The 21,554-nt window shown below is 43.6% G+C and overlaps 1 protein-coding gene across 1 annotated transcript; it reads left to right on the top strand.

Moving 5' to 3' along the window:
* Positions 1-15,449: 15,449 nt before the first annotated feature.
* Positions 15,450-21,330, top strand: LOC112875123 (ethylene-responsive transcription factor-like protein At4g13040). The gene is made up of 7 exons (XM_025938847.1): positions 15,450-15,727; positions 17,544-17,600; positions 18,664-18,770; positions 19,040-19,118; positions 19,500-19,680; positions 20,695-20,816; positions 20,900-21,330. Exons 2-7 carry the CDS (start codon positions 17,558-17,560, stop codon positions 21,034-21,036), a joined length of 669 nt encoding a protein of 222 aa, XP_025794632.1. The 5' UTR covers positions 15,450-15,727; positions 17,544-17,557; the 3' UTR covers positions 21,037-21,330.
* Positions 21,331-21,554: the final 224 nt, after the last annotated feature.

Genomic DNA, 21,554 nt, shown 5'->3' with positions numbered 1-21,554 from the left:
CACCATGAACTGCGGACAAGAAGGACCGGTGCTGCATGTCGATGGCTGTGTCCAACAACTCTGGCATCACGTATGGGTCCTCCTCGTCTACCGCCATAGCTGCAACGCATGAACCAGCATAAAATACTATTCATAATTGGATGCAAACTATATTAAAAGAGACATTAATGTGACCACAATTTAATAAACAAAAATATATAATGACAGGAATACATAGCATAGAAGCATAGCATAGCATAAAACATGACAACAGAAACATTAATAGGAGCATAGCTTAGTTGTAACATAGGGATTACAACATTCATACATAATGATTGCATGGTCCCATCACTAGTAGGACACAATAACTCAATACACCGAAAAGTTCTTCATACTACAGTACGTACTGAAACTGGGATTACATCATAAGACGCATTACAATTAGACAATGCTATAGTTGTCCCCCCTGGCTCCGCCGACCTCGACCCCTCATAGTAGTTGGGACACTTGAAGATGACCCTGCATTGGTTGTGCTGGTCCCATAAACCGTTGCTTTGCAGTTTTTGTAGCTGTGACCTGTCTCGTGGCACTTAGAGCATAGTCGCACTTTAGGACCAGCTTCAGACTGATCCATGTTGTTCCATATGCGTTTTTTCTTCCGGCGCCCAACACCTTGGACCATTTTTGGATCGGGGCTAAGGATGTAACTTGCATTCTCGCCCGGTTGTGTATGAAATCTCCTACTATTTTGTACCCATAAATCGCATGCCTCCAAGTCACCCAGATAGTTTCCTTGAGGAAGTAATAGGAAACATACCTATGAGGCTGGAGACCTGCTGCCTCAAAACATGAAGCAATTACATGGGTGCAGGGCCTATGTAGTAGCTTTGGCTTCTGACATGAGCAAACACATTCATCATTACGGAGAACACACTCTTGTGTATGCAACTCGCGTCGACCTCCCAGTCGACCTTTGTCCCTACACGTAACCTTGAATCGATGTTCCACAGCACCCACTGCTTGAACATGGTGCTTAAGAGCCTTTTTGAAGGCCTCCTCCATATACTCAGTCATCTTATAGCCATAGATTTTTTTGATTGTCAGTCATTGCATGCTCCGCCACCGCATACTGATCCCTGAAATACTTGCACGTGCGGTACAAGAAGAATTCAACTATTCCAACTAGGGGCAGGCCTCTAACACCACGTAGCATCCAATTGTACACTTCTGCTAGGTTTGTGGTCCTTACACCATACCGAAAACCTCCCTTGTTGTACAACAAAGCCCACTTCTCCTTAGGCTCATGCTCAATCCACTTGGAAAATGTTTTAATGGACCGGCCTGGTTTTTGATGGACATTTGGACCACCCAAACCTACATCTTCAAGTGAAACAGGGTGATCAGCTTCACTATTGACGGGTCTCTTGGCTAGCTTTTAGTTTGTTTCTTTGTGAGGTCATCAAGTTTCTTCCAAAGGAATTTGAATTTCCTCTCATGATTCTGGCTGCATAACCATTTGAACAGCTTAGTAAGGGTCTTGCTTTTGAATTGGCTATGAAAGTTAGCCCCCATGTGTCTAAGGCACCACCTGCTCTTCAAATAAGGCCATCGTGTTGTTCTGCGCCGCTCCATATTACCATTTTGCATGTCATCGATTGTTTATAGAATACCTTTGTGTCGGTCATGTATGACACATAAGTTTGGTACACCTCTCACAACCATATGCTTAAGTATCTCTAAGAACCAATACCAGCTCTCTCCGAACTCTTTCTCCACAAAGGCAATGGCAAGAGGCAAGAGCTGATGGTTGCCATCAGCAGCAATTGCTATTAGGATCGTACCTTTACACTTCCCTATTATGAATGTCCCATCGATGCATATGACAGGACGGCAATGCTGAAAGGCCTCAATGCAAGCCCCTAAGGCCAAGAAGGAGCGCTGCAACACCTGCTTGCCTAGTTTCTGAACACAAGGATATGTTTTCAAGTCATAGAAGCTTCCAAGATTTCTCTAGCATATGGTGTGCAAGAGCGACGACAGATTATGATATGAGGCTTCATATGTACCCCATCACATCTCCAACTCCTTCTGTTTGGCTCTATAAGCCTTGTTCTAGCTGATTTTGTACTTGAATTTCTCCTCAATAGCACATATTATGGACTTGGGCTCAAAGCTGGGGTTGTCAACGATGTGAGGATACATGTAGTTAGCAACAAAAGAATATGTAAGGTTGCAGTGGTGTGGGTCCAATTGCTGAAGCAGGCAAGTGTGGTCCACCAGTCTACTAACTTCCCATTAATCCTTCTACTTTCCCTTATAAGCGTGCACTCTGAAAGGGCAATTGCTCTGAACATAGCAAACTTCATATACATGCGGACTACTCTTCACCACTCTGAACCGCCTTTGCAATGATAGGGTAGACCAACATCTTACAGCTTCCTTGACATCGATACGGTACAAAGCACCGAGGCAAACCTCATTCTCCCAGTACTCCCATAGGATAGCCTCTTGTTCATGCATAGAAAGGTTTGAAAAGTCATAGCTCGACCAGTCATGTGGGATAGGATGCTCTTCCTCGTCACCTGAGGAGTCATCATCCATAGCATTATTGTGGTCTTCGTTCTCTCTCTCAAAATGCTTAACTATCTCAGGGTTGACTTCCCCCTCATCAACCTCTCCAGTTGCTTCATGGGGTGGGTAAGCACCACCTCCCTCCTGCCCTTCTTCACTAATGCCTTCAATTGATTCATGGATAGCCTCACTGCCTTCATCGGTTGTATCTTCCATGATTGTTTCTCGCTCGCCATGAACTTCCTCTTCCACTTGACTACGAGACCCAACTTTCTCAAAAGCTTGAACAAACAACACCAGCGGTAATCCGCGATTAATAGCAATATTAACATAGTCCCTCCGGTTATTGGTTCCTTCTAGAGGCACCAATCCCAAAAGACTACTTGCATTTGATTAACCACAACCATGACTGACAGCTCATGTTGCTCTCGATTAAAACCGAAAGCCTTAAATAACCAGTTGCATATAGACCCCCAACTCCTCTCTCTTGCTCTTGGTACTACTTTTGTGATCGACTTAAATTCCGACAAATCTACCCCGTCAGGACCATAATGAACCTCCCCAGACCCATAGAACTGTCACACCCGGTTTTGAAAAGGGAACTGAATGCATCTCATATGTGCACCAGGATCAAGTTCCGCACATATGATAGACCATACAAGTGTATATCCGAAACAATATCATAACGAAAGAGAGTATTATAGTACTTTACTACATGACCGAAAGTCTTAATCTTAAGCGAATAAATAAACGTTTATAACTAGCAGCGGACTTCAACTTCACAGGCAGATGACTGGGAGACATACGTCTAGTACTCTTCGAAATCTTCAGGGAACTCCGGACAATTATCTTGTTCTGAGCAGCAAGTGGAGTAAATTATATGACATGCAAGGCCAAAATCAAGGAATAAGCTGACATGGTTTGACTGCGTTACGTATTTTTAGTTGATCAAGTTTTATTTAGCAAGCCATAACTAAATATAAAGTATATACCAACCCTCAAATAAATAAAAGAGATAAGATAACAATATTATGAAACAAAAACCTCAATTTAGTTCATCTTTAAGTTCAATTATCATGTGAGGGTCCAAGCCGCTCTTAATCGTGAGCACGGCTGATATATCAGTTTTCAGTTTGCAGAGATTGTACACTTTATCCACAATTCGTGTTTCCCTTGATGCCCAAGTTTGCAAGGCCCTTAAACACTTCCAAGGTGAGTGGTAGGGAATTCACTATGAGACCTTTACAAAGATTCCCTAACTTATGACAATCCGCTAAGGTTTCAAGTCAAAGTGGTCATAACTCTCCCTAATGAGGCAGACGCCTTAACCAGGATCATATCACACCCTCAAGAGGACTGAGCTATACCCGACGATGCAACCCCTCTTGCCCTTTCGGTAAGATTATCATAAGCTAAAGTTTCTAATTAATTAGCCAAGATCAGAGCCATGTAGTATTGTGGTTGCACTATTTTTCTGGGTGGTTCTCCATATTTCAATTAATGCATTGATCCTAATTATCACCATAAAAGTATTCCAGAACATGAGTAAACTAGCGTAGCATGATTTCAGGTTATCCCACCAAAGTTTAGTAAAAGCAACTAGCGTAGCTACAACATAAATATAACAACCTAGGTTTGATCAAGGAAGTCCAAAAGAAACTAGGCATATCCTTAGATTGGGATCCATCATATTCTAGACACATGCATGCATATAAAGTAAATATGTGTATTTATAAAGTTATTGGAACTGGAGTATGATCAAGGACCACTTGCCTTCATCAAGGAACTACTGCTGCTCGGGAACATCTTCAAAGCTTGGCTCTTGCGGACCCTCAAACTGCGCACCATCTATCATAACACACAAGCACATACAAGCAAACAAATATAATAAATAAGAAATAGTACACCAAACAATATAAACAAAGCAAAATAACGTTCTAAAGCTACTGTATATATCGCAAGTATCGCGTGAGCGTGAGAATCGATGATAACGGAGTTAAAACGGAGAAGTTATGGCTAAAATATGATTCCAGGGGCTTATTTGTAAAAGATTTGAATCTAGAAGGGTTCTGAACAAATAAACTGAGGGCTAAAATATAATTAAACCTTAGATCTAGGGTTTAGATTGAAAAATAGAAAGGCTGGGGACTGCGGGTTCTATTTTGGAAAAGGATAGGGGCCTATTCAGAAGAAAAAGAATCTATTCATAAATACTTTTGAACTGTCGTGGACTGCGGGTTGATTCCTATATAACTCAGGGGCTAAAGTGCAAAATACCCTAGGTTTGACCGGTATCGGGTTTACTTGACTCAGGTTAGCTCTAATCTAACCCGTTGGATCAGGATCCAATGGCCAGGGGCGGCTAGCGGCGCTGTGTGACACCCTAGGTGTTAAATAGAGCAAGCCAATAGGAAGAATATTTGGTGTGGATTAAATTGTGTGAAAATTGAGCAAAGTTATGAAAATAAGGGTATTTGTGTAAATTTATGAAAGTACAAGTCCTTTTATGTAAATTAGTTGAAGTATAAAAGTAACATCCAAATTTACCAAGGGTCAAAATGTAAAAAGATGTAAGTCATCATGACATGTCATAAATACTTGCAATTAGGTCCAAAGTTATAAGAAATTTACTTGATAAGGACAAAACTTATTTAAGTTTGATTTGAGTGCAAAATGGTAAAATAAAGCATTGTGCTTTAGGTTTTTGAACTTGAACCCTAAAGCAAAGTTGTAGGATTTGAAAAACTCTACAACTTCTATTTTGGTCATTTCCTCATTAGAGCTTTGGATCAGTGGGAAAATTCAGTTTACAGTGAGATCCCTGAGATTTTTGCAAATTTGAAGGAAGTCCTTCGGACCCCCTTCCCTCTTCTTCCTCCTCTGGCACCTGCCCTGCTCCTCTACCGCCGGTCGTCAGAGCTGCTCACCGCTGCTCCAGCTCCTCCCCGGCGCCACCTCCTACTGCCTTCGCCTCCACGCGTTGCCCCCAGCCCGGCCACCGCCCTAGCTCCTCCTTCCTGGCCCTCTCGCGCGCGTGCCATGCCGCCCCGTGGCTCTGCCATCCGCCACCTCGCCGTCGCAGCAGCCGCCCGTGCACACCCCCTCGCCCCCTCTCTTCTGGCTCAAGAGCTTCACCAGCTCCTTCTCTCCCCATTCCACTCCCTCTTTTGCTCTTCACTCGCTCAGAGCCCAGAACACCAACGCCGCCTCCTTCTTCCACTCCGGCGATCCTCTGTCCGTCGTGGGCTGCCGCCGTTCGCCTCCCATTGCCCACTACAACCCCCTAGGAAGCTTCTCCTCACCTCACTGACGCTCCCAAGCCACTCCCCGTGGCCGGATTTCCACCGGAACCACCCCGCCGCCATTACCGTCTCGCCGGTAAGCTTCTGTCGCCGTCGAACCTCTACCTCCACCCCTTCTCCGTCCAATACGACCACCCCAATAGCTTCCCCTCCTCCTGCTGCAGCTATCAGACCTGAGCTTGGCCGCCTTCCTTGCCGGGAAGCCCCTCGCCGACGAGCTCCTCCGCGCCGCCGCTTTGGCCGCCGTGGGAACCCCACCTCCGGCCATCCCCTCTGCCTCCCAAGCCTACCCCTAGACGCGCCTTGAGCTCCTGGTGCTCGTGGGCTAGTCCTTCTCCACTCCCCGTTGCTTCCCTCACCGAAATTTGGCCAGCGATGCTCCTGCCTTCTTCCCCGACGAGCCAAGGGCCTATTTGAAAAGATTTCAAAAGTTCTAAGGGTCTCCCTGCAAGATTACAGAACCCCCCCAATTCAAAAGCTGTGAACTTCAAAAATGTGTAGAAAATTATAGAAAATTCAGACAAATATAAAATCAGTTGGGTTTGAATCTTTGTGTTAAATACTACCACTTTTGTATTATGATCATGAGATGAAAATGTGTATTTTGTGCTATGTTTAAATTAGTAGATAAGGGGTACTTTAATTAGATCTTTTGATTCCTAGCAATGCTGAGGCTCAAATTTTAAACATGAGATGTGTATGCCATAAGTAGAGTTGTATAAAATTTGGAAGCCCAGAACAGCCCTCTAGTTAGGATGTTTAAATAACTTTGTTGCTTTATGTTAATAAAAATTTCATGATTTAGTTCTAGATGCATTTCTGCATATTTATGGCTGAAAATTTCACATTAGCCTTGTTTTAGAATCTCTAATCCAAGATAAAAGTTTGAGAGTCAGAAACCTAATGTAGCTTCAACAATGAATTTAAGTTTAGATTCAAAGAAAATTCATGAACAATAGCTCTAGTTCATGAAAAATTATGAAAATATTTTGAGGTGTTGTTCTTGAGTAGTGTAACATATCCACAAATTCTCAACCTATGATCAGGTGTAGAACAACCAGAATGAATAGGACATGATATGATAATGTTATATTCCTAATTAATCAAAGTAAGTCTATAATTAAATAATAACCTAGGTTATTAAAGATAATTAGCTAGGCAAATAAATGAAGTTATTAAGTGTAGTTAATTTAATTGTTTAAGGTAACCAAACATGCTACCTCATGCAGTTAGTTAAATGTTTAGGGTAACCAATCATGTTACTTAATGTAACTAAGTAAATTGGTTAATACCCGATAAATGACTGCCCAGTAAAGGGAAATTGTGTTGTTTGCTAGTATGTAATGTTAATTTTGTTGGATTGCAACTTTATTGTAAAATAAAATAGAAATCTATACATTTTCTAAACTGCATTATTTACATCATATGCAGACTCGACACTTCTCGCCGACGGAGACGATCAGATTCTTCCGGAATCCGAAGTGGAAATCTCTGAAGACCTCGGGAATGTCGTCGGAGAATAAACTGAAGCCCCAAACCCAAGTTCGGAAGAATTTGTTAACGTCTCTGACCCCAGCCTCGCCAGTGAAGGCAAGCCCCGGACATAAACCCACTACTTATTTACGCTGCAATCTACATTTATATATATATACTTGTGCATTAAGTTCTTAGGGATTATCTAGAAACTCTAGTTGCATATTCCTAGGAACCGATATACTGAATATTAGAACCTGACTCCGACTAGTGCTATGCTAATAGGACTGGTAGAAGTCGAGTGATTTCCTGTCACTCGCACGATATAGGAATTTGTTGCTTACAATACTGCAATCACTATAAGGATGACGGACGGGGTTATGTGTAGTATCTTGGAAAGAAATGATACCCCGTCTGTGTTGATGAATTTGGTTAAGGTCGCAGTGTGTGGTAGTGGCAGTTAAGCGTTTGAAAGTACTAGCCACATGCCGTGAAATATGATAAGCGGTAAGCCTAGTAACCAATCGGCCCGGCAAGTGGACTCGTCCCCCACCACTCGACTTTTATTTTATGTTTGCATGCACCGACGTGTGGGAGTACGTTCTGCAGAGCAGACGGGAATACGATCATACAGTCGCGCTGTACACGTATGTCCTGCACATTGGATGTGCGTATGGTCCTGCAGTCGCTTGTGGTGGCTTTGTTCCACGACCCGGAATGAAAGGCAAACAGTTGCTTCAGAACGACCTGTTGGTGTTCAAAGCGTGTGAGTTAGGTTTACCTTGCAAGGGTTGAAATTCGATTCAGAATTGTCTGTTTCTCGCGGAGATTGAGACTGATTAATTCTTCTGCCACATAGAGTAACAAGAGAAATCTTATGAGGAGTAATACTGAGATATGTTTTAAAGAGGCTCTATCTTGCTTGAGTAGTTATAGGTGCTTACCTAGAATGGTTAAAGGAACTAGAAACTGAAAGCTAAAATATGAAATTAAGGATCTACTCTTTGTTGCTTCTCAGCAAAAGCTAAACCCAGAACCTTTCCAAAGCCTTCATGGTCTAGTTATGGGCTAAGTATACCCTAATTCCGGATAAGCCTTGCTGAGCATTAGAGTACTCCGCCTTGCAATATGATTTTATTTCAGGTAATGCCCCTGAAGACCCTACCCTTCCCATGCGTTGGCCCTATGCTTTGCCTGATGGTTGGTCCGTGGAGTGGGACCCATCCCCGGCCAACACTGATCATAAGGAGTGATGTCATGTCATGGCTTAGCATGATGTCCGTAATGGCGACGTGTATAGTTGTCGTATTTTAAATTCCGCTGCCGTGAACTTGAAACTTTAAAACTGGTTTGTAATAATTTCTATCAGTTTGGAACTTATGCTACTTTTGAAAACTCTTGTAATATAAATGCCTATGATGTAAAATATGATGGCAACTGTATCTCTGGACTCGCCTTCGTGCGAGGTATCTTGTTTGATCCTGCATTCGGTGGTTTATCGGGACGTTAACCGACAGGCCAAGGGGTTACACCGTTTGAAGTACGTTGGAGCCCTTGAGAGAGGACTTGCGTACTTGAGCCGGTGTAATTCAGGTTGGTTCTGCCACACGCTAGGCGCCGGCGGTGAGAGTAGGCGGCGGCGGACGGCGGCGGGCTCGCCATACTTTTCCGAAAATGGCCGTCCGTGCACGGTTTTGAGCGTGGACTGCACAAGAAGGACGTGGGCACTACGGGGAACTCATCTAAGGGCTCAGGTTGGCAAGGCGGGGGCCAGAGAGGGACGCACCGCGGCGGCGGCGAGGAATCGGGCGCGCAGGAAGGCAGGGAGAGGGGGAGAAGGGGCCGGCGACGATCCTCACCGTAACGCGGAGCTCCGGCGGCAGCGGAATGGCAAGGCAACAGCTGCGGCGGCGACCAAGAGGCGGCGGCGGCGGCTAGGGCTTCGAGGGCGAGAGGCGGTGGCTGCGAGATATGCGGACCTAGGGCACGAGCGATGCTTTAAATAGGGCAGCCGCGGGCCTTGGCGTGCGGGCCCGAGCGACGCACAGCGGAGCGGCCGTGCCGTGCCGTGGCCGGACTCGGGCTCGAGCCCGAGTCTGGCTCGAGGTCGGGGACGACCCCGATAGGTGGGGTCCGCCTATCAGCGAGAGAGGGGGAGGGAAAGAGAGAGCTGGCGCGCGGGCGGACTGGGGCAGGGGGAAAGAGAAGCAGGCTACACGGTGGAGGGAGGAAGAAGGATCTGGGCTGGGCCGCGCGGGGGAAGAGAAGGGAAAGAAAGAAGGCCAGCTGGGCTGGGCCGTGCGGGGAGAGAGGAAAAAGGAAAGGCCGGCTGGGCTTGGGCCGCAAGGAAGAAAAGAGAGAGGAAAAAAGAAAAAGAGAGAGCGGGCCAAGCCCAACTAGAAAAAGAGGGAGAAAAAGAATTGCATTCAAATATATTTGAATTTGAATTTGAAATTTAAATTTAAATGGAAGATAACAATAAAACAATGCAATACAGCATGAAATGCACAAAACCTATATTTCTTTATATTTCTTTTTATGATTAAGTAAATTACTATTAATTCACGGTAAATGCTCTAAAATTAAAATGATGGAATAAAAACTTTATTGATCCTAAAAGAACTCTAGCAAAATTTATTTAGATTTCTAATTTGAAAATTAGGGTGTTACGGACACTTGGAAACTCAAATTGTCTGACATGCCTGCTAATATATATGCCAACAACTGTACTTCAATTACATATGCATAAATCCGTAGCCAAATTTCCAAGGAAAATACCTAGAGTTGTTTAGTATCCAGCATTTATGAATTTTAGTTCCAACTAAAACTTTTAGTTCATATCTTTCCGCACACATTAAAAGTTGCAACGTGCAATACCTTTATTTTATTAAAATACCAATAATTTATTAAATTTAGATCTAACCATCCGAAACTATTAATATTTTCTATTTACTAATTACATTATTGTACCAAACCGCAAAATAATAATACATTACATAGGTCAACTAATTAGCTCAACTACTAAGTACTAAAGTACCTAAGTTCAACATCTACTAGTACATACCATCTTACTATAGTAACTATCACTAGACACTATAACTACCTTACTAAATGTTTCTGTAGTTCTAATAGTTAAAATCACATCTAATATACTATCTAATAACTAAGATCCGCGAAAAAAAATGAGCTTTCAAAAAAATACCTGAAGCGAAGCACAGAACCGGCAGGGCTTCCCCTCCCCTTCCTCCCCTCCCCTCCCTCTCTTCTCCTCTCCTTGTCACCCCTCTTTCTCTTTTTTGGAATAAAATGGCAATTTCGGTTGAATTTTCGGCCTTTATAGGCGTTGGGCGGCTCCTACCGCTTCAACGCTTCAAACGGTGGTAGGGACCTCCTTTCGCCGAACCCGGGGGCGGTAGCACCTTCCGCCGGTTTGACAGGCGGTAACACACCCGGGCCCAGGCGCCGACAGCTTACTGCTGTTTCAAATGGCGTCGGGCTTATGGTGACCCCCGACGGGTGCTTCAACCGCCAGTTCGACCGACGGTTCTTTTCCAAAACCCACGTGGCGCGGATCTGGACCAAAACAACCGATGTGGTGTGAGAAAAAGTAAAAAAATTACAGTAGATGAAAATTACCATTACCGCACTTCGAAAGGGCGGTAAAACGTTATTGCCGCTTGAAGTATATTTCTGCAAAGACTGTAAGGAAAAATATATTTCTGCAAAATCTTTAAAATATATATATAAAAATAAAAGAAAATTCACTTCCAAGACTTGCTCACGCACAACCCAGATAACTTGAGCCCAGCCCGAGAAATAAGCGACCTATGTATCTAAGCCCACCTAGGTTGACTCAGAGTGTGTTCGTTTTCTAGGGTCTAAAGTTTAGACCCGTCACATCAAAGAGAATCTTGTTATTTAGAAGTATTAAATAAAGTCTAATTACAAAACTAATTGCAGAACCCCAGAGCTAATTCGCGAGACGAATCTAATGAGGTATATTAGACCATGATTAGCGGATGATTACTGTAGCATCAATGTGGCAAATTATGGATTAATTAGGCTCATTAAATTTGTCTCGCGAATTAGCACCCATCTGTTCAAAAAGTTTTATAATTAGACTTTATTTAATACTTCTAAATGATAAGATTCTTTTGATGTGACGGGTCTAAAGTTTAGAGGGTAGGAAACGAACACACCCTCAGCCAGCCCAAACTTAAAAGCCCGCTTCCACGGTGCGCTCTCTCAGTACGTCACTTAATTTAATCTAATGCTCCTCGTAATTATCAGCCTCAAGATATAGCAAAAACATGTCTCCCGTTCTTGTAATACCCTAGCTCATGAGTTGGCTCGCTTTGGTCGCGATGGGAACTTGGAACATCTGGCTGTTTGATGAATCCTCTCCTGATTTTTGTAAATGATTTATTGGCTCGCGATTCTGCTGAGCTGCAAGTTCCCTGAATAAAGCGACGAGCCTAAGATAAAAAAAAAGATACTCATTTACGTCCGCCAAATCAAAAGACTATTCAGAAAATTCTCGTTATTAGAATGAAAATAAAAGTTGCTAACCGTTAGGTCAGCAAAATCTTGCCAAATTTCTTGTAGTGATGCCATGCTAGAGTAACAATAATTCACACCATCTCGCCACCGCCGGTCGCGTTTACTGTGACGGCATATAAAGCCATCATACAAAGAAAGAAAGAAAAACAAGAAAAGAAAAAAAATGTTCAGATGGTACCATCCTATTAGCTCGAGAAGGGCACACGCGTGCCGAAACAAAAGCGAGCGTGAACTGAGTACTCTCTCTGCTCACACGCTTGGCACATATGGATTCTCCGGAAAAATGAAGTGGCACGTCGTCACACAAAAGACATCATGTCCGTTATGTGTTTCTCCCTTTTTATTTTTTTGAATGGATTTCTCCCTTTTTATTGAATATAATAATTGTGGAGGAGGAACGGACGTCCCCTGCAGCCCCTGCTCGGTTGAAAGCAAGCGCGGGGAGCGGACGAGGCTGTCGGCGTCTCGTCGGACGTCGCCACCGGAAGCCCCACCCTGCCCGGCCGCGTCCCGCCATCCGTCCCATCCGGCGATCGCCTCGATGACCATTCTACCCCTCCGCAGGCCACACGTGCCATGCCGCGCCCCTTCGTTCGTGCCCATATCGTATCCTTTGTATGGACACACGTGTGCCCACTCGTATCAGTATCCTGCATCCTGTTTCTCTAATCTCACCACCACTATAACTACATGTCTACATAGCCAGGTAACAGTACAAGCTATAGGGAGAGAAGACAACGCGGCAAGCGAAAATGGTAGAATGGTTCCATTGAAACACAGTACAGCAAGGGATGTTACGTAAACAGTATCTGGAGTTGGTATCTAGTATATGTGTTTGCTTGCTATTCCAAAGGCAAAAAAAGAAAATCATCAGGGGAGATAATAAGACTGCACAGACAAATTAACTGCCGTCTTATTTGCATGCTCTTCTCAATTCAGCATGCTAGGGGCGGCGGCAACGAGTAACCGCGGTGGAAGATGGGCATCATAGCGAAGTGGTGGGATCACCGCTAGCAATAGGCGGTAAATTAAACCTCACCAACATGAAGAAAGCGGGAGATCATGCTATTGGTAGCGGCATCGTTGACCGCTTGAGGATTGACACGTCGTGGAGCGCAAACAAGGGATGCGATGATTGGACGCGGCTACCGTTATCATTGCTGAAGATAGTGAAGGAAGGAACAAGGAAAGTAAGAAGCCGACAAATAAAGGCACTAAGATGGGAAATTTTGTTATTTTTTCTTCACGGCACGTGTCCGTCAAAGTAAGCAGGGGCGGAGCTACATGCAGCCAGTCGCGGAGCTACATGCAGCAGCCAGTCGCTGGACCCCGATAAAATTTGCTAAAATTAATGGAAAATTACTGTTTAGCACTGTTCATCCATATGGTTGACCCCAACATTTAATGCATCAGACTCCGGTGGCTTTCTCGTCTGACTTCGTCTCTGCAAAGTAGTAGTTTGTATCCGCTAGCGCGCTATATTGTTTCACCGCCGGAGAAAGGCACATCAGTGCCGGTCACAGGAGCTTTAGTGCCGGTCCCTGTGACCGGCACTAAATGGCCGGCACTAACGTGACAGTCGTTAGTGCCGGCTATACTGACTGGCACTAAAGAACTAGCTAGTGTTAGTGCCGATCCGTAATTCCAGCCGGCACTAACGTTTCAAACAATTGTTCAGCATGCTGCATTGCTGCTAGAAACCATTGTTCAGCATGCTGCATTGCTGCTAGCTTCCTAGTCATTGCAAGTCTCAGCACTTAGCAACTTTTCAAACAAAAATTACATGAGAATGGCAGGAGACAGTATAATTTTATCAAAACTTAGCAGACCAGACATGGAAATAAATACAGAAGCATCACTATCAAGTAAAAAAATGTACATTACGTCAGAGGTGCACTTGGAAACAGAACACAAAAGGATGAGAGAAGATTCGTGATCCCACCTGCTTGCAAGAAACCCCTTTAAGTGCTTCTACTTGCGTTGGTCGAAATATCGTCCTCCAAATTAACCAGATGCTTTTGCAATTAGTCAGGGCAAGACTAAGAAGCAGGATATCACGTAACTCAAAACATTGTTGATGTGCAATTAACCAGATGCTTTTGCAAGTTGATGTGCTCACCTCGAATCCGTTTTTGCGATCGGAGGGCGAGGAGGAGGTCCGGAGGGAGGGGTCGACGGTGGGGGCCGGAGCTTCGGGCGGCGGCAGCAATGGGGCGCGAGGACGCGGAGCAGTGGCGCGAGGACCTCGAGGCGGCAGGGGCAGCCGGGCGGCCGGGCTGCGCGGAACGGGCCGCGCGCGAGGACGACGAGGTGCGCCGCGGCCGGAGCTTCGGGCGGCGGCAGCAATGGGGCGCGAGGACGCGGAGCAGTGGCGCGAGGACCCCGAGGCGGCAGGGCAGCCGGGCTGCCGGGCTGAGCGGAAGGGGCCGCGCGCGAGGACGACGACGTGCGCGGCGGCCGGAGCTTCAGGCGGCGGCAGCAATGGCGCGAGGACGTCGGGGCGGCAGGTAAGTTGGGGCGACGTCGTCGATCTGAATGGGCGAAGGGGCTAATAATTTGTTGGGGGATGGCGCGGTTAGTGCTGGCTAGTGTTACCAGCCGGCACTAACGCGCCCACGTGACGTCAGATGGACAAGTTAGTGCCGGCTGGTAACACTAGCCGGCACTAACTTGCTCAAGTTAGTGCCGGCTAGTGTTACCAGCCGGCACTGACGTGTACCATCCGCGCGGGTATTGGCACGTTAGTGCCGGCTGGTATTTCTAGCCGGGACTAACGTGCCCGCCTTACACTGTTGAGGCACGTTAGTGCCGGCTCGTTTTTGACCGGCGCTAACGTGCTGGTACCGATAGACCGTTTTCTAGTAGCGTTTGTTAGCGAAATTAGACCTATGAGCTCAAGGTACCCTGTAAGAAAGGAAAAGTAACAAGACGACAAATAAATGAACTAAGAAGGTAGAGGAATTTTGTTAGAGTATCTCTGCAACGCGTCAGCGAATCTATGACTCGTATCAGATGGCGTGTTACATTGTTGATAGTGTGATTAGACATGTGAGCTTAAGGTACTAATAAGATTTTAACTTCATCCATAGATGCATTAAAAAATACTAAATTGAGCTGTTTTCTATGAAAGTTGTATGATGATGTACGCTCAAATTTAGTACCTTACATTTTATTGCATTTTAGGTACTCTTTCTGTTCTAATTTGTAGATCGTTTTTGGTAAATTTAGATTTATAGATTTTGCTACACGGAGAAAGTAGGCACACCAATCGGCAACATGCGCGGTTTTCTCGAGAGGACACCCCAATATTTTAATATTTACTTGAAGGTCCCTATCAGCGTCTCCCTTGACCTCGAAAAGTCCACGGGTGTACCCAACGAGTCCTCCCCGGCCACAGGGGCAAACCCGTCAATTCCCACCATCCCCGCGCCACCAGCCGCCAACGAGCCCGTCCGGCTACGGCGAGACGTCACCGATGCCCTTCACAAAAAATAAAAAACAAATAAAGAAACGCAATGGATGGAAGGAAATCTCCAAGGAATTAACGGGAGGAGAAGTAGAGAGAGAAACCCCCACCCCGAGCAGAGCAGGGGAGGCGGCGGTAGAGCAAGAGAGGGATAAGAGTCGAGTCGTCTCGCCTCGTCGTCGCAGCGAGGGAGGAGAGAGAGGGGGGCTAGAGAGAGAAACAAAGGTGGTAGATGTGAGCCACCCTCTTTGTATCCCTCGCCAACTTCTCCTACCAACTTCTTTTCCTCACCCCCTCTCCTCCCCTGCCGTCTCGCGCCCGCTCCGCACAGCGGCCGCACTCCACCCGCCGCCGCCGGCACGACCCGTCCCGCTCGGTACGTGTCTTTCTCGCTGCCATCTACGCCTTTGCGTGCCTCTTGGACAATCGCCGCCGCATTGATGACCGATTCCTCCCCGGCGGACCGGCCAGCGCGGGTCCTCGAGGCGCCTGAATTCCGGCCGGCCCGGCGGCGTTCCTGCCGTTCTTGAATTCCGCCGCCGCCCTGTGTCGTGGCGGCGGTTGCTTTTGCGCCGCGTCGTATGTTTTGCGTTCGCGTGCGCCTTAGGCGGATTGATTGGAAGGTGGCGGTGGTTGGGGACGGGCTTGCGGCGGAATTCTCGCGTTCTCGAGGGGTTTTCTGGATTGCTTTGTTGGTTCGTCGGGGGTGGCGAGGGTTAGGTGGCTGAGGGGGTGGTTGGGCGAGGCGTCTCGCCACCCACTCTGCCTGCGTTTGTGATTGATTCATGTTCTTTTTTTCGTTAGGTCGATGACGGCGGCCGTAATAATCATATAATATGTTGGTTATTATGATGAGAAATTACGCCTAAAAATTGGTCTTTGAGGAGCAAGTGTTGATTCTTGGAGTTCTTGGTTTCATGTCAGATGATTGTAGACTCTGCAATTACCCGTATGAGCGTCTCGAGTCTCATAGCAGGACGAGGTGATATGCGCTGGCCTGGTTTTTTTTTGGTACAGTTTACTGTTGAAAGGGAAACCCCTTTCTGCAGGGCTTAACTCTGGGATGTATAGCAGGATTTTGTAGGCCCTGGACTGTGCCTGCTCACTTCTGGTAGCTGGAAGTGCTGACAAGTACACTGCCATAATTCTTGCTTCTATTTTTAGGCAGCTATTTATTCCATGGATGTTACTGCATTTCAGTTGCTCTCCCATTAAGCTTTGCTTAAGCTGACTAGCCCCACGTGATAGAAATGGGATTTTGTCAGAAATGCAGTGCCATAGGATGTTGTGTTGGAAATCTGATATGTTTTTACCAATATTGGTCATTTGTTGTCCTTCTGGGTCTGCAATTCTACATTATCTGTGAAGTTCCTTTCAGGATGTCCCAACGGAAGTGTTGGGATTTGTGACTTTTGGTTACTGTGGCTTTGAGGCTTTTATGCTCAATAAGACAATAATAGTATGGATTTTAGGATTAGGGCCTTCGGATCCACTTATTTTGTCGGTAAATTATGATATTTAAGTGATTGTGTACTCCTGTTTGTTTAAGATGATTCAAAGATCATCTGGGATGGTGGAATGCTTAAAGGATGAATTGTGGGATACATTGAATTGGATGAATGTGTTGGAATTATACATGTGGTTGTCATTCTGTGCAAGTAGTACATAATTTCATTCCTGTTTTTGTGATTGTATCCTTTGTATTTTTTAAGACCTGGATTTTGTCAAAACAAAGGGTGCTTTATCCTTCCTTTTCGTAAACACATGTGCATTACTTGAAGATTTCATGTAGCCTCTCCTTCCTGGTCAAGCAATTTAAGAAGCTGACAAATATACACTTGCACATTCTGATCTGTATTTTGCGTTTTGTGTCCATTTTCCTTATATATGATCATTTTAATGGAAATTGGGTCATACGCTATGTTTGTTTAATGATTAAACAGGTCTTTCATCATCAGACCTAGTAGTCATTAGTCAAACATCATTGCGTGCTTTCTTTGAACTATGTTAGTGATGTTAAACACACAGTTATGCGATAACGGTGTTGTTAGTGTGTGCTCTAGCCCATAATGTAATGGTTAGCACCATCGAAAACCCTAGAGTATTTTTATGGTTTTTTTCTTATTCTAATTTTAGTCTCGAATTTTACAATTTGTTTATAACTTTTTTCTTATTTCTTGACTCTGCTCCAGGTGGCATTTCAAGAATGGTTAGCTTGAGGCGACGTCGACTATTGGGGCTTTGTTCTGGTAAGAGGAACTCATTTCAGTACCTTGAAATATCTTTCCAAGATTTAAAAATTGCTCAGAGGATTTATGCTAAGAAAACACAGATGTCTTTTTTCCTACATTTGACATTGCATATCATATCTGTCATCTATACTTATCAATCTGATTATGGTCTGTTGTTCGAAATAGAAACTTTATATACTTTACTATTCAGCCATATTTTTATATATGAAATAAATAAATCTTGTTGTATGCATTCTGATTTATAAGAGTTTGTTGTTCGTGCTAGTCTAATTTCTGTCTGAAATATCACTACTCCCCATTTCCCACATAGCGCTAGAGCTTAGTTGAATTAGATACTTGTTTGACTATTAGAAACGACGGCCATGGGAAATTAGGCAGGAGGGGTTTCTGTGACTGGGAAGTTGGGTTGTAAATTAATTGTCGCCAGTACCAGAGTTGGTACTTTAATCACTCTTTATAATTCTTCAGCTGTTCATTTGGAGTTTCAAATATCATTTTTCTTTCAAATAAGTAATAAATGAGTTTTTCTTTATGTGTAAACATTGTTCTTTTCAAGAATGGCCATATTAGCTTGTTCTGAAATCCTGCTATGACCTTTTTTGAATGGTCAAGCAGCTAGTAACTCTAAATGAAGTTTTGCCAGAATAGATTATGGAATGTTTGAACAATCATATGGTTGTATACAAGTATACAACAAATGTTCTCGGAAATAGACAGCTATATGAATCCCTAATATAGAAAAGGATGAACCCAGTGCTAAATAAATCCTTATAACTACATCTGCGCTAATAAGTTACTGTTGGAAGCTACATGACTTTTACTTTGCAGTTGGTCCGATCACAAATCAAAGTAGCAGCCCAAAGTACTGTTAGAAAACCGCAAATTTCATGTACTTGATGGTATTAACATTCCCTTTCTCAATATTAGAACCTAAGATAGAAACTTTGAAGTGGATGAAAGTATAAATAAAGCTCCTTTTGGGATCATCTGAACACCTATATCAATAAAGCAGTATGGCTACATATTTTGAATAATCACTTGAGTTTAGCTTTTGTTTCAGGGAAAGACTCGTTGCCCGTTGATCTTCCTAAGCCCATAGAGAATGAAAAACCTGTGGATGTTGCGCATTCCAATGTGAAGCCATTCAGTGTACACCCACTGCCCCCGGTATGCATAATTACTTTTTGTACGTTGAGAAAGTATCAGGTGCACAGGAGTATATTGGTGCACATGTGCACAAATTAAAATAGTTTTTAGATAATTGAATAGAAAAATATATTAGTTTGTGTTTGATATTACCTGCCTGTGTTTGATAACCTGATGAGTTTTTGAGTGACATTCTGTAGGACCTGCATTCTACTTCAAGCATTACTAAAAAGTTGTTAGTTACAATGACAAATATGATTTTTTTAGCGAAATTTACCTTTTTGTCACAGACAAAGACTTCTGATGTGCTCACAAAATCCTCAAATGGTTCTGATGATTCGAAGGAAGAGAAAACACAATATTATCCAGGTTCATACTTCATTCTTATTCTGTATTATTAGCATTTATTTCTCCACATAAAGCTCAGGTTACTTGTGGCTGTGATACTTCTTACATGGAAGATGATATTTTAAACTTCTGCACTGGTAATCTTGTAAAGAACTTGTGTCTTTTTTCGCTGTCATGCGCTAAGTTTCCTTGGAGAATATAGTTTGCAGAGAGTGTGTTTTTGTGACAAAATTTTCTTATATAGCTGTCTAGGGGATGTTTCTTGAGGGCCTCTAAATTCCCCCATAGAGGACTCCCTGTTCCTTTTCTTTGTTGTGTCTTACCTTTATCAGCATGAGTTGATCTTGACAATTATACTCTATAGCTGATCAGAACATTGCATTTTCTTTCCTTTTCACTCAGGCAAGGAAATCAAGCGCAGAAAACGACATAGAAGAAAGCAGTATGTGGATCAAGAGCCATGCATTATGAGGGGGGTTTACTTCAAGAATATGAAATGGCAGGCTGCCATAAAAGTTGACAAGAAACAGATTCATTTGGGTACTGTTGGGACACAGGATGAAGCAGCCCGGCTTTATGATAGGTATTGGGCTGTACTAAAGACGGCACACTTATGTTTGACCATAAGATTTCAATCTTGTATTCTTAGATAACCTTTTACCTTCTACCAACACAAGCTAATGCTCAAAGTATGTCGAAGATCTGATATATGCCCAGCTGGTGTACAAATCAATGAGTTACTCTGCTGGCATAGTATCTTTTGCCTAGCTTTTGATAGGATTATAAGAATACTGTTATCCATCGATACTCTGTAAGTTCATTAGTGTTCAACTGTCCATCGCTCCAGCATTCAGTTTAAACTCCAGTTAGTTCATCATTGTACCACATGCATGCATTCACCATAGTTTAAATATGCACAGTAGCAAGCTTATTTCAGTTGTGTTTCCTGTAACTACCGTGTTTTCATGATTTTTTCACCTTTGGTTGCCCTGTACTCTTTTTTGGCCACAGAAGCACATTTTAGAAAACCGTTTATAGATAAAGATCTGCATATCACCAAGGCGGATACATGATTTTGCAGCGAGAGGTTCATATTCCATTAACTTTAAGTGTCATGTTTTTGTCAACTGAAGGAAAGAGTGATAAGACTTTCCTTGATAGTTATCTGAGGCACTGTGAAAAAACTTGTATGTATAAAAATTTATCTGCTTCACCTGTAGAGTTAGCTCTTCTTATTCCCTAGGTAGAACATGATTCAACATGTCAGTAGTTTACTGTTCAGTGATGTGACTTTCCAAGCCTTCCAATTCTTATTGTGCCGCCCAGTTTTGTTTAGTTTGATAGTATTCTTCATTATGCTGTCTCATTGGCTGAGATTTTAAAGTAAGTTTTGCCATCTGTTGTTTACTTTTTCTGATTCTTAATTTGGTTCTAGGGGCATGTGCAATATGGCGCACAGCCTTGTATCTCTGTTAAAATCGAATGATGTTGCTCTAATCCAATGTGGATGCCTAATTTGTAGCATAGCTAATGGTTCACCTATTATTATTATGAATCATCAAAATTTGACAAAGCCAGAATTTTACTCTATGTGCAGGGCTGCTTTTATGTGTGGAAGGGAGCCAAACTTTGAGCTTTCTGAGGAAGAGAAGCAAGAACTGCGGAAGTACACCTGGGAGGACTTCTTAGCAATAACTCGCAACACAATAACCAGCAAAAGTATGACCCAAAATTTTAATTTTCTAAAACTGTTTACACCTTTACATCTTAAACTCATAGCATGTTCATTTATTTTACTCTAGAACAAAGGAAGGTTGGCTTGCTAAGGCGTAGCAAGGCAGACTTGTTCATGGGACAGAGTGATGGTGATACAGAGATGGCAAATGGCGGCGGCTCATCAAATTCTGATAATGGAGAAGCCGAGACATCAGCATCTTAGATTGCTCCCAGAGGTCGTTGCAACCCTAGTGGAGTCCCCCAAATATTCATCCCGATCATGATATGATCCCTTTTTAGGATTTTGTTCTCCCAATAATTAATTTCATGTGCATAAGGCCCCCGTTGGTCTGATCAAAGTTTAGGGAAATCATGCCATCTCAAATAAGAATTGGAGGTGGTCCATTGTAGGTAAAATTCATCTGAACAATATGTATACCGGTTCCGAAATTGTGTATATCTACCAATAGGTTCACCGCAAATTTTACCCAATGTAATTAGTTTACATTACCATTTATCAAAAAGAAATCTTTTCCTTTCCGATATCTTGTCAGGGGAGACCATCCTATGTGCGTCATGTGTTTGCCGTTTACTGTCGATACTGTTTGAAACTTTTGAGTTGCATCCTTTCGGTATTTAAGTTTTGGAGTTTGTGTTGTACCTGCTGGGTTTGTGACACTTTGATCCAATATGTGGTATACTTGAAGTTTGAACCAAGACAGGCATAATTCAAAGTAGTGC

This window comes from Panicum hallii, chromosome 1, assembly GCF_002211085.1.
Source record: "Panicum hallii strain FIL2 chromosome 1, PHallii_v3.1, whole genome shotgun sequence".
Lineage (NCBI taxonomy): Eukaryota > Viridiplantae > Streptophyta > Magnoliopsida > Poales > Poaceae > Panicum > Panicum hallii.
The sequence above is the reverse complement of the archived record's forward strand: the minus strand, read 5'-3'. Positions and strand labels throughout refer to the sequence as shown.

What these genes read in the sequence shown, in the direction of transcription:
- LOC112875123 (XM_025938847.1), top strand. Translation starts at nt 17,558, where the DNA reads ATGGTTAGCTTGAGGCGACGTCGACTATTGGGGCTTTGTTCTG. An exon ending in GAAAACACAATATTATCCAG is followed by an intron (nt 19,119 to 19,499) that starts GTTCATACTTCA and finishes CTTTTCACTCAG; the next exon opens with GCAAGGAAATCAAGCGCAGA. An exon ending in CAACACAATAACCAGCAAAA is followed by an intron (nt 20,817 to 20,899) that starts GTATGACCCAAA and finishes ATTTTACTCTAG; the next exon opens with AACAAAGGAAGGTTGGCTTG.